A 13,244-nucleotide genomic window follows, 5' to 3' on the forward strand; every position below is an offset into this window, starting at 1 on the left:
TCTCAGGCCATGGGATATTGTTAGTTGCATAAATCATAATGTACTTTGGTGCTCAATTTGTTTAGTTGCAATTGTTTTTTTTTTTGCAGAAATGTCAATATAAAGTTACTTTCAATGAGGTTAGTCATCCCCTTTCTCTTGGGGGTTTGTGGAGTTTAAGGTGGGAGTTAGCTCTACTTTTTCACATTCACCAATTTGTTGTTAGCGTGATGTTGAACCCTCTCTGTGGGGCCTATGTTAGTTTTTGTAGCATCAGATGTGTTCTAGCCACACAACTTTGTGGAGAGGCTAGAATACATGTATTCTCCAAAACCCAGAAATCATTTTTGGAAATTCCACCTAGAGACGACTTAATTAAAATAACTAATCTTTTTTTAATCTTGGTCGTTGAAACCTCGACTAGAGATTATAAGAAGATATTCGATGGGGGTTGGAGAACACACTTGAGTAGCAAGGAATTCGATATTGATGGGAAATCGAACTCCAGAGTAGCAGTTGTGTGTTGTCGAAGGTGATTCAGTAGTTTCGAAGCAGTGAGAGAGGGGCAGGAACAGTAAGGCCAGAAGGAAGTTTTTCCAGTCCAGTGAGTGCATAGCAAAGAGACAGCGTACTCCATAGAGGTTGATGCAGTGCAGAGACGCAGTGCAAAGCTTTCGAGGGCGATCCGTATTTTGCTAAGGGGAAGTCGAGATTCAATGGCAAGAGCCAGAGCAAGAGCCCGGAAGCCAAGAACATTGAGTTTCCAGAGTAGCAGTTAATCAACAGAGTGAGAGAAATGTTGGTCTGAGCTGGGTGACGCAGATCTGCATAGGGTGACGGAGAGGTTGTTGAATTAGGGCAGCGTTAGATGTGCTCTAGGCCTCTTGGCCACATGTATTCCAAAGAACCCAGAAATGTTTTGGGAAATTCCACCCAGAAATAATTTGATTGAAATAATTAATATTTTTTAATGGGTCCCTAAGTCTAAACTTACAGAATTAAAAATATCAATGGGTATTAATCTAATTATGGGTGTAACTTCCAGAAAAAGACAAGGATCAAGCTAAAATGATCTTAGCCATTGATTAGCTTTTAATTTGGGTCGTTGATGTCAACGAGAAGATTATTTAAGGAAGCTTGAGAGTCATTTGGAAAATGTTAGTTTTTGGTAGCATCAGATGTGCTCTAGCCATGAAAATTGGTGGAGAAGTTAAGGCACATGAGTTCTAAAGAACCCATAAATCGTTTGGTGAAATTCCACCCAGATTGTATTTTATTAAAATAATTACTATTTTTAATGGGGTTCTTAAATCTAAACTTAGAAAAATTAAAGTATTAATGGGTATTAATCAAAATATGGGTGAGAATGTTCTAGAAAGCAGATCAAGTCAAGTTTTAATCTTAGTCGTTGATTAAAGACTTAATCTCAACAATTGAAGTCTCAATGAGAAAAGTATAAGAAGGAGGCTTGGGGTTCATTTAGAAAGACACACAAAGAGAACGAATTGATCTGGAGTTCGATTTATGGGGCTAGGAAGCTGAGATTTCGAACTAAGTGATCATTCTGCCACTAAGGGTAGGGATAGTTTAGGAGCACTGGACGAAGAAACATTAGTGAAGGCAGTGCAACAACTAAGAGGCTAAGTTGCACGAAACGGGGAAACGGGTACGAGTTTCCGAAACGGGAAGCGATACGAAACGCGACCTCCCCAAATTTTGGAAACGGGGAAACGCGAATATATATATATATATATATATATAAAATATTTAAATATATATATATATATATATATATATGTGCAATCATAAAGCATAAATGATACATTATAATTTATTACACTTAAACATTACGATTTAATTTACATCACATTTACTCATGAATGATCACATAATGAAAATAAAAATATCAAATGTCCAAAAGCAACCTTTATTATATATCCAAATCTCAAAATCAGCCTTTATTTATATTAATATATGAGGTTGCAAGTACAATAAAGACTATAAGCCTGCAAGAGAGAGATCCAAATCAAGATTTTCTGCATCCACATCCCATTCTTTAGAAGGACCACTATTGTATTGGGAGTCTCCTCCTACATAGTCGAACGACCTTAGTGCTGACTTGATTAAATACATGTTTCACACCCTAGTACCCTACATGATCTTGATTATTGGGAGTTTCCCTTGCATAGAGGGCTTGGTTCTCTTGATTAAATACAAGTTCCATACCCTAGTACATGATAAAATCCAATGGAAACATTGCAATCCCTCCAATCCTGAAATCCTGAAAAACAAAGAAGTCTGTTGGATTTTGAGTGAGATCTAAAATTCTACTTTCTCCATATGAAATCCAATGAGGGTGAAACCACTCTCAAACATCCTGAGTCATTTCATGGTAATGTTAAAAATTTAAGTAAAAGGATGAAAATGAAAAATAAAGGAGAATATCACTTTTACTTTAAGAATTTAACATTACCATGAATTGCATATCCCTAAATTCTAGAACATCATGGAAACCCTAAAAAAATTTAAAAACAAATTAAAAAACAACTATTTTTTTGGGGAAACGTGGCCCGTACGGCCTGGAAACGCGTTTCCGGCCGTATGGCCACGTTTCCGTTTCGGGAAACGTGGCCGTATGGCCGGAAACGCGTTTCCAGGCCGTACGGTACGGGGAAACGCGTTTCGTTTCGTTTCCCCTGGGGAAACGACCCCTAGGGCCACGTTTCCTGCAACTTAGCTAAGAGGACTGACGCTAGGCCAATCTGGGCCCATGCAAGCCTGACACAGAGCCAGAAGTGCCAACTCAGAAGTAGGAGTTGCCCTCACTCAGAAAGCCAGAACTGTCGGAACAGCCAGGAGGGTTGATGCAGAAGGTAGAAGAGACAACACAGGGCTGACGCAGAGATGTAAGGCTGATGCAGGGCCTACACAAGGCCAATGAGAGATGTCCAGGGTTAGTCAGTTTTGTTGTCGGATCAGTCGGAATCTGCTGAGTAAAGTGAGGTAAAACTCACTCAGTTTTCCGCCATTATATTTTCTCTGTCACTAGATTGCCAGGAGGGCAACTAGCATTGTATTCAGAACTAGTGCTTAATAATATAAAACCCTCAGAGTTGCTGCATCGGCTTTCCAGCATTGGTTTTTTTCCGGGGACTATTTTGTCCAAAAATAATTGTGTCCTATGTATCTTGTTCTTTGCTCAGTTTTCTGTTTCATGTGATCAAATTTAAAGTAGTGTAGGCTACAGAAGTAATTTAATTTAGTATTCAGAAAATAACTTGATAATGTATATTAAAATCAAGTAGGAGAAGTAAATTCAGTTTTTGCCGCAGTAGGGGTTCCTTGAGGATAGAAATTTTCACAAAAAACACACCGAGAGATCAAGAGATTGAATTTCTAAAGTGAGAAGTTCTTAGGAGGAAGTTCGATTGAGGAGATTTCTTTCAGTTGAGGGGCAGGGATAGCATCTAGAGAGAGAGTGATTTTCTCAGCTGTAGAATCATCAACAAAGAAGCAGAGAGTAATCCAACAGTGGTAGCGTTGAGCCAGAGGGGATGACGCAAAGGCAATATAAAATCCAAGAGGGAGTTCGAATTTTGCAGAGGGAATTCGAGTTTCAGAAGCCAAGAGCCGAGGCGTGAGACTGGGAGGCAGAAATCGAATCTCTTGGGCAGAAAATCGACCAGCCAGAGGATTGGCGCTGTCCCCAGAGAGATTGAAATCAGGTTGACGCAGATACTGCACAAAGGCGGCCAAAAACACCGGGGGCAATCAATCAAGGGTTGGATTAGTCAGGATTTCCAGTGATAGCATGAGGTAATATCACAAATATTTCTGCCAATATTTCTCTCTCTGTAACTAAATAACCTGAGAGGTATTTAGGTATGTATTCAGAATTTGCTACTGCTTAATAATATAAAACCCTTAGATTTGTTGCACCGGTTTTCCTGCATTGGGTTTTTCGGGGACATTTGTCCAAAAATAATGGTGTCCATTGTGTTGTATTTTCTCTCTTGCTCAGTCTCTTGTTTCCACTTATAATTTAATTAAGTGAACATTGTAGTGTGTGTCTTACAATATTTGCCGTAGAAAACTGCAAGTAATTTGTTTAAAGGAATTTAACAAATGGAGTAATATCATCAGTTGTTGCAATAGGGGTTCCTGTTGAGGAATTTTCACATGGTATCAGAGGTGCAGGTGAAGCAAGAAGAGCATAGCTGGTAGATCCAACACTGAGCAGAAGAAGGGGGTTCGAAAAAGTTGCAGGACGCAGTAGTTTGAAAACCCAAAACGCTGATGCAGTTCCAAGTCAAGAGTGAAGATTTTCGAGGCAGTCTCTCTCCGAGTGAGTCGACGGAGAGAAGGACTTCCAGTTTGAATTTTTGCAAGTGTAGAGGGAGCAACGCTGAAGCATCAACGTGAGAGAGCTGGTGGGACGCAGATTTTCAGCAGGCAGATTACTGGGCAGAAAAACGTCAGTAGAGAAGCACTTTGAGGGAACTTTTCCTCAGCAGACTTCCCGTCGAGAAGTTCGTTTTCTCATTGGCTAAGTAGCAGCAGTGAGAAGCAGAGAGGAGATTTTCGACGTTTTTGGCAAAAACGGCAACCAGTGGCTTAAGAGATCAAGATAGGTTAGACGAAGCATCCAACTATGTCATCTGGAAGGCTAGAATGTTATTCCTTCTAGATGAGCATGCCCTCAAGAAATACTTTGACAGCGTGGTGGTTTTCCCTGCGGATGCAGATCCGCTAAAGAAGTACAAAGCTGAGATGGCGAAGGCCAAGAGGATGATCCTGGATGGAGTCAAAGATCACGTGGTGTGCCACGTTGCTAGCAAAGCAACTGCTAAGGAAATGTGGGATGCTTTGGCGACATTATATTAGGGATCTTCCGAGCAGTGGAAGATGTACTTGGAGCAGAAGTTGAAATCTACTAAGATGAAGAAGGGAGAGCGTGTGGATCCATTCCTCAAGAAGCTGAAGGAAACCCGTGATGATTTTTCTGCTATGGGGCATACACCTCAGGATTCACAGTTGGTTAGACTGGCCCTCAATTCTGTCTCAGATCAGTGGCAAGTCTTTGTCTAGAGTATCTTGGGCAGAGCAACATTGCCTAATTGGGATTGTGGCCAGCTCTAAAACAAGAGGAGATGAGGAGAACCCTGGTCAAGGTAAAACTTGACGGAAGCAGCAGTAGCAGTGGGTCGGCGCCCAAGGAGGAGGATGATAATGCAACCCTTACATCGAAGAGACATCAGGAGCAGCGAAGATGTAAGAAGGACGTCTTGAAGATCAAGTGTTTCAGATGTAGTGAGATGGGTTAGTACACTACCCAGTGTCCTCTCAAGAAGAAGGACAAGGATGAGAAACATGATCTAAAGGTTGCGCTCACGAAGATCGAAGAAGAGGAGTTCGCCATGACAGTTGAGATACCTCCATGAGGGAGGTGCTCTGACTTGGAGTTGTAGTTCAAACGAGCTATAGATGGGCAGGATACTTTAGGAGTCTACCTCTTGGATCAATACCTTGCTATGAGACCCCAAGTCAAGAGTAGCAGGATGGACTAGTGCTGGTTGGTGCCGAGGGGTGTCGGGGAGACACTTGCAGTGGCTAGGAGCGCTATAGTCTGAGAAGCGCATAGCAGAGTTGGAAGCAGTCCAGATGGCACAAAGCAGAGGTCAGCAGTAGCATAGTAGATCCAGAGGGTTAGCGTAGAGACTAGCAGCAGTCAGGCTCCATCATTCACATGGTATCCTACTGAACACAGTTAATTAAGTAATTTTGGATGTTTTTTAGTTGCTTGTCTCAGCAACTGAGTTGCAATACGGATGCAGTGTTAGCAATGGAAGTGCTAGACAGCAGATGCAGCATTTGAGAGGGAGTTGTAGTACAAATGTAGCATTGGCAGTGGTAGTGTCAAAGGCAGCAGTACAGGTACAACAGCAACACAGTAGTTGGTAGACAGCATGTCAGACATTAGCAACACGGAGGACGATGCTTTAGAGTCTGAGAAGTATGCAGCAACAGTATATTGCTAGAGCACATTCCTTGCTAAGACGGAGTGTTGATTTGGGGTAGCATCGGATGTGCTCTAGGCCTCAAATTTTGCAGCGAAGCTTGGGAACATGTATTCCAAAGAACCCAGAAAGCATTTTGGAAAATTCCACCAGCAGTGCAGTAGTTGGTGGATAGCATGTCAGACATCAGCAGCGCAGAGGACGATGCTTCAGAGTCAGAGAAGTATGCAACAGCAGTATATTGCTAGAGCACATTCCTTGCTAAGAGGGAGTGTTGATTTGGAGTAGCATCAGATGTGCTCTAGGCCTCAAATTTTGCAGGGAGGCTTGGGCACATGTATTCCAAAGAACCCATAAAGCATTTTGGGAAATTCCACCCAAAAACAATTTTATTAAAATAATTAATATTTTTTACTGGGTCCCTAAGTCTAAACTTACGAAATTAAAAATATTAATGGGTATTAATCTAATTGTGGGTGTAACTTCTAGAAGAAGACGAGAATCAAGCTAAAAGAATCTTAGCCATTGATTAACTTTTAATCTGGGCTGTTGAATGTCAATGAGAAGATTATTAAGGAAGCTTGAGGGTCATTTGGAAAACACATCGAGAGATCAAGAGATCGAATTTTTGAAGTGAGAAGTTCTCAGGAGGAAATTCGATTGAGGAGATTTCTTGCAGTTGAGGGGCAGGGATAGCATCCAGAGAGAGTGATTTTCTCAGCTGGAGTATCATCAGCAGAGAGAGGCAGAGAGTAATCCAGCAGTGGCAACGTTGAGCTAGAGGGGTTGATGCAAAGGCAGTGCAAAAGCCAAGAGGGAGTCCGAAATTTGCAAAGGGAAATCAAGTTTCAAAAGCCAAGAGCCTGGGTGTGAGACCATAAGGCGGAAATCGAATCTCCTGGGCAGCAAATCAACCAGCTAGAGGATTGACGTTGTCCCCAGAGAGGTTGACGTTGCACTGACGCAGATACTATGCAGAGGCAGCCATAAAAACTAGGGGCTGGATCAGTCAGGATTTCTAGTGATTGTGTGAGGTAATATCACAAATCTTTCTGCCAGTATTTCTCTCTCTGTAATTGAATAACTTGAGAGGTATTAAGAGATGTATTCAGAATTTGCTACTGCTTAATAATATAAAACCCTCAGATCTGCTGCATTGATTTTCCCGCATTGGGTTTTTTCAGGACATTTGTCCAAAAATAATGGTGTCCATTGTGTTGTATTTTCTCTCTTGCTCAATCTCTTGTTTCCGCTTATAATTTAACTAAGTGAACGTTGCAGTGTATGTATTACGATATTTGCCGTAGAAAACTGCAAGTAATTTGTTTAAAGGAATTTAACAGATAGGATTAATATTATCAATTGCTGCAATAGGGGTTCCTGTTGAGGAATTTTCATAGAGGCAGTAAGGAGCAGCTCATCTTGAGCTAAGGCTAGTGTCAAATCACCGGTGGAAGTGAGAGTTTTCTCACTAGACTTCTGTCAGTGATTTTCTCTGTATGGAAAGCTAGATTTGAGCTTCCATAGATTTGTATTAATATTTACTAATGAATAATAATAAAACCCTCAGTTGTTGCACCGGTTTTCCCAAGTTGGGTTTTTCCAAAGACATTGGTCCAAAAATAATGGTGTAATATTGTGTATGCATCTATTCTTCCAGTGTTTTTATTCCTTCTGCAGTATTTGGTTTGTGAAGACTGCAGTGTATATGTTTTGCTATTTGTCGTAATTTGGTTCATTAATTTAACATATAGAAGAAACATTATTAGTCGCTGCAATAGGATTCGGGGTCACCGAATTTTCACAGCCTGGGCCCATATGATGGTCTTTCGAGCTTTTGTGGAACAAGACTTTCTTGGTTCCCTTTTATTCTATATGATGTAACTATCTTGAACTCTGTTGTATTTATTGGTTCTTTGAGGTAATATTACAAACATTTTCAAAAATGATAATTTTAGTCAAAGTAGTTAGAATTGCCAAATTGACCAAAACTCACAAATCCAAAGTGGTTCACAAGCCAAATCCCTTGAACTAGCTGTGGAATTGGAATTGATGTTCAGTGTTATCTGAACCATCTGATTTGAAATAGTCAGTTCAGGACAGAATTGACCTTCTAAAAATTGGCCTCACTTGCACACAATAATGACCAAAAAAAGGAAAAAACGGTAGCTCCTCCCAAACCCAAATTTATCACTATATAATGACTCCCCTCCATTTGTTTGCTTCACACGTTTCTCATTGATCAGTTGTGAGGATTTGGAGATTGTATAGTTGTGGTGGAGATAATTGATCTAGGGCAACCTTGGAGCTGATTTGGCACTATTTATGAGTTGCTTTTAGTGCATTTGGCATTTGCATCTATGGTCTAAATATCATCTACAAGCTTCATGGATACTTGAGACTAGATTGTTGTGCCCATTTGAAGGTATGTTAAGCATATTTCAAACCCTCATTTCTTTTTTGTCAAATTGATGATGTTTTGTTTTAGCAAATAGATAAAGACGTGTTTTGCTCAGTTGCATAGAAACAAAAATGGAAATAGATACAAAACAGGTGCAGGGGGTATGTTGAATGGATATGAAACAATACAGACACAAATATATGCAAAAAGGGCACTAGAGATTAAAAAATCATATTACCATTCATTAACTAAATTTAGAAGTCTAAACATATACCAATGCAGATGATCACATTAGTTTTTGTAGCATCGGACAAATTTTCTAGTTTCGATTTGTGTCTAAGAGACTAAGGACCACGAGATCTTCAAAACCCAGAAAAGGTTTCGCGAGATAAGCTTGTGAAACGCCTTAATTAAATTAATTAGCCATCATTTAAAATTTTCCAAAGTCTAACTTAGGAAAATTGGTTAATTAATAGGAATTAATTAAGGAAAGGTGAGAAAGCTCTAGAAACTCACACAAATTGAGTTTAGATGATCTTTAGCTGTTGATGAGGATTTAATCAATAGTCGTTGGTGAACCAACGAGAGATTATGAGAAAAAGTCGATGGGGATGAAGAGAATACACTTGAACACAAGAGGAAGATGCAGAAACTCCAGAGAGAGTTTGATTTGCAGGAGCAATAGTGATTCAGCTCAGCAGCAAAGCTCAAAAGGCAGAGTCAGCTTGAAGGTCAGCAGAAGGATCATGGGAGAGAATTTCCAGAGGAAATTCTCTATAGGTTGTCAGCTATTCCAGTAGTTGCGCAAATGCTAGAGAAACCTGCGTAAGGGGGGCAAGAAGAGCAATTCGATTTGGCTGTTTCAGAGGGAGATTGGGCTCCAAATTACAAGGAATAATTTCCGAAGGTGATCAGAGTAATTTTCTAGGAGACAACAACTCATTTTCATTAGCAGTTATTTATCCTGGAGTGGCTTTTGTGCAGAGTTGCACAATGCATGTGCAAGGCGAGGAGGAGGAGCTTCAATGGGTGGCTGAGGGAGCTAGTTTTGGCGTGGATCTTGCCAGGTAGGCAGTAGAGATATTATAGCCGGAGGATTGCCAGTGTTTTGGCATCTAGATATTATACTCTCAATCCTTGCTGAAGACATAATAAAATAAACCCTAATATGTTGCACCGATTTTCTTAGTTGGGTTTTTCCAAGGACTTCTGTCCAAAAATATTGGTGTCATTTTTATTGTGTATGTATGTGCATTTATTTTCTCAGTTCCAATTTATTTTCTGCAGCGTAATTTTATTGTGAAGAACTTCAGTGTGATTTATTCGTTATTCTTAACAAATAAACTGCATTATTAATCAGTTAAACGAACAAATTTCCAGTTACTGCAATTTCAAGGAATTTTCACAAATCATTACTACTATCTAGTATTATTAATCACTGAATTGTACTATGCAAATTCAAAGTGTACAACCACAATTAAAATTTACACTAATGAATACGTACAAATTGCAAACAGTGGCCTACTATCATATTGAATGTTCAAAACTTCATTAAAAATTACAATTAGATATCATCAAAAATGACTCCTTGTTGAAAATATTTGACATCATCATGTTCAACCTTCGCAAAATTGGGAAGCCTCCAAGCTTCAAGTTTCAAATCTTGAAGTAAATATCCTAGCTGTAGGACACTAATTTAGTTTTGAGGTTCACTTTTAGGATTAGGGACAGTGTAGGTAATTTTAGGTCTTTTTTTCCCTTTTTTGTATTTTTTTGTCTCAACGCATTATTACTGGTGGCCAAAGTATTTTTGAGAATCATGAAAGATTTTGGTTGAGGACTGAGACTCGGCACTGACCTTTCTGGATTTCAAAATGTCGTTTCTGGAAAATCGAAAATTGACCCAAAATGTTTTGATGACGTTTTCTCTCTGTTTCAGTGTCTCAAACAGGGAACAATATTTTAGACCTCTAGGAGCATTTTCAACAACACTTAGCTCATGCCCTTTCATTTTGAATGAGTCTATTGAGGACATTTTGGAAGAAAAGGACAAGATTAGCACTGTGCTTCAGACTCTTGAAATCTTGCATTGACAGGAAGTGAAAAATTATGGATTTCTGTTCAATAATGTTTTGAGTTATATATGGCCCAAAGTGGCCTGTTTTACCTCTGTTTGTGTCACATGAAGAGGGCAGAGGTGGGATTGCAACCCTTGTGTCGTCACATCTAGAAAAATGGCAAGCCAAGCCAATGGCTTAGGTTGCTAGATTTCAAATTTATAAGATTATAGTTGCCACTCTTGTCTAGAACTCATCCTGCAGGGTTCCATTTGCGAGTGCATCAGGACCTCAAGAAATATTTTGCAGCTTTATTTGTGCCAGTATAGAGGGAGTCAAAGGTTTTGATCTTGCTAACTGGAACCTTTGTGGCACTTTCAAAGACTGGGTGTATAGAAGTTAGTAGAATCCAAACCCAGGCTAAGGCCTTGTGTGCCGAAGGGATTATCAGAGCATTCCAAATCCTAGACATTCTTCTCTTTGTATGGACAGACATTCTCCTTATCTCCAGCAACAGCACTGCTGCAAGTTACCAGAGCTGAGTTCAGATCAAATGATCTGATGTGAGGCCATGCCTAAACCATAAATGATTTGGAGACTCTGTGGTGGGAGAGAGACCAGTAAAGTCCATTACAGAACAGCTTATCAAATATGATGGGGTATTAATGGTGACAAAAACACGATCTCAATTGCAAACCTTTGGTGATTGAGATTCAAGTTAATTACAGGATGATTACCTAGAAATGAAAACTTTGAACTAATAATTAGTGTATTTGGCATTGTGCATTTGCTTGACTGTCTCTTTTTAAATGCAGGAACTTCCACATTTGGAGTATCTGGATCACCAGGGCCTGCTCAATCTAGTCCTTTTGGGAGTAATTTTTGTCAGATGCAACAAGCTTTTGGGAGTCAACCTTTTGGTGCTACCAGTCCATTTGCTTTCAGTGCACCGGGCACACCTGTATTTGGATGCCCTTCAACACCAGCATGTGGCACCATAACCCCTGCATTTGTTGCTTCTAACACCCCAGTGTTTGGGTTTTCAAGTACTCCATCTGTGGGGGCTTCATGTACTCCGTTATTGGGTTTTGGAAACACTGTTGCCTTTTTTCCAATAGCTCTGGCATTTGGTCCGGCATATACTCCAGGTTTTGGAAGCACTCTTGCTTTTTTTCCATTAGCTCTGGCATTCAGTTCGGCATATACTCCAGCATTTGGGAGCAGCACAACATTTGGAGGTACTCCACCTCTATTTGGTCAGACGCTTTTCCTGAGCAAATTTTGTATAAGCATCAATTTATTCGGTTTAGAATTTTGAATGTTCAAATAGCTCATATTTCTTATTCAGTTTGTTGTTTTCTTCCGATCTAATAAGGTAGACCAACATTAGATAAGACATAGATACTCGATCATGTTGTGCCGTATGTTTGTTCTTACAGTGTCTGTCTCTTGTACGGATTATTACATTTTGTTCCTATACACTCTACAGGAGGTCAGTCTATGACTCCAACATTTGGCAGGCCACAATTTGGACAAATATCCACTGGAGGACAGCATGGAGGTAGTGGAGTGGTACCGTACAAAAGTACAGATGAGAAAGGGAGTGGTATTTCTGGTGAGGCACCAGGGAAACTTATATCCATATGTGCTATGCCACAGTACAAAGAAAAAAGTCATGAAGAATTAAGATGGGAGGATTATCAATTGGGACATATAGGTACACGACACAGATTTAATTACTAGTGATGCTATTCGTAAGAATGTGCTTTTTGAAGAGAGTGAGACAGAACATGATCCATAGTTTCCATTTTTTAATCAATATTTCGAGTCGAAAACAATACCCATCATCAGGACAAAATGGTCGAGAGAATGTGGTTGTTTTTTCCTGGGTTTTGCTTGTAATTTATGCCCTAATTTCTAATAGTTTGACAGTTGTATTTTTCAGGTCCAAGTATTGCAACCCAACAGCCTGTGGCAGGAAATATATTTTCTCAGCCAGCACAGGCGTATCCATTTGGTCCAACAATACCTACCTTTGTTCAAGCTTCTGCTGCATATCCTTTTCAGCCTCATTGTCTTATAGCACATTTACAATAATTCTCTGGGATTTGGTGCGACCACATTTGGCGCTTCATCAGGTTCTGCATCTAGCTTACCTTTTCAGGTGACCTCCTCATTCAGTCTGTGTGGCAGAGCGTCTTAATCTCCATTTCTTTTTGGATCTCTAACACGTGACAACATCATCCCTTGGCGGGGCATCTTGCTTTCACTCTTCTATTTTACATATTCCTCTCACAGAATTGAAAGTTTGAAGCTAGAATGACACGCATTGTTCTTTTTTACATTTGGAATCTCATACTGTGTTACATGGAGGTCAAAGATAGAAACCAAGCATGAATACTAGTATTTTGAGAATTGGGAAAAACATATTTTCTGTTGAATGAAGCACGGATAACACGAATGATTATGTGATGATTATGAATGGCTTGTATCCTTCCTTGAAGATGAATTGGATGCTTCCTTAGGTCTTGCAGGTTCTTGTGAATGTTGTGTAAGGATTTCAAAATTGAAGATTCTAAGTTCCTTGGTCATGAATACAGATTTTCTTTAGTATTGAAGGAAATGCTGGGAGTATGCTCCGTTACAAACTCCACCAAGAGGAAATATAAAGAATGAAATATTGTTTGATTTCATTGACGGGTCTAAGAAAACATGAATGTATCATATGCAGTTAGATAACTGGACACACACTAATTACACTGAAGATGACACTTCTATGTGTTGTTGGTC

The 13,244-nt window shown here is 39.8% G+C and overlaps 1 protein-coding gene across 1 annotated transcript in view; it reads left to right on the forward strand.

Annotated features, from left to right (window-relative positions):
• The window catches only part of LOC149245528 (uncharacterized), a 532,706-nt gene extending 519,707 nt beyond the window's left edge, over positions 1-12,999 (forward strand). Inside the window, exons 17-19 of the mRNA XM_089439077.1 lie at positions 11,270-11,710; positions 11,944-12,171; positions 12,400-12,999. Coding sequence (XP_089295203.1) covers positions 11,270-11,710; positions 11,944-12,171; positions 12,400-12,551 — 821 coding nt within the window. The 3' untranslated portion in view covers positions 12,552-12,999. The remainder of the gene's footprint in view (positions 1-11,269; positions 11,711-11,943; positions 12,172-12,399) is intronic.
• Positions 13,000-13,244: the final 245 nt, after the last annotated feature.

Source organism: Pinus tabuliformis, chromosome 7, assembly GCF_031772625.1.
Source record: "Pinus tabuliformis cultivar Carrire ecotype Pingquan chromosome 7, CPIR1, whole genome shotgun sequence".
In the NCBI taxonomy this organism is placed as follows: domain Eukaryota; kingdom Viridiplantae; phylum Streptophyta; class Pinopsida; order Pinales; family Pinaceae; genus Pinus; species Pinus tabuliformis.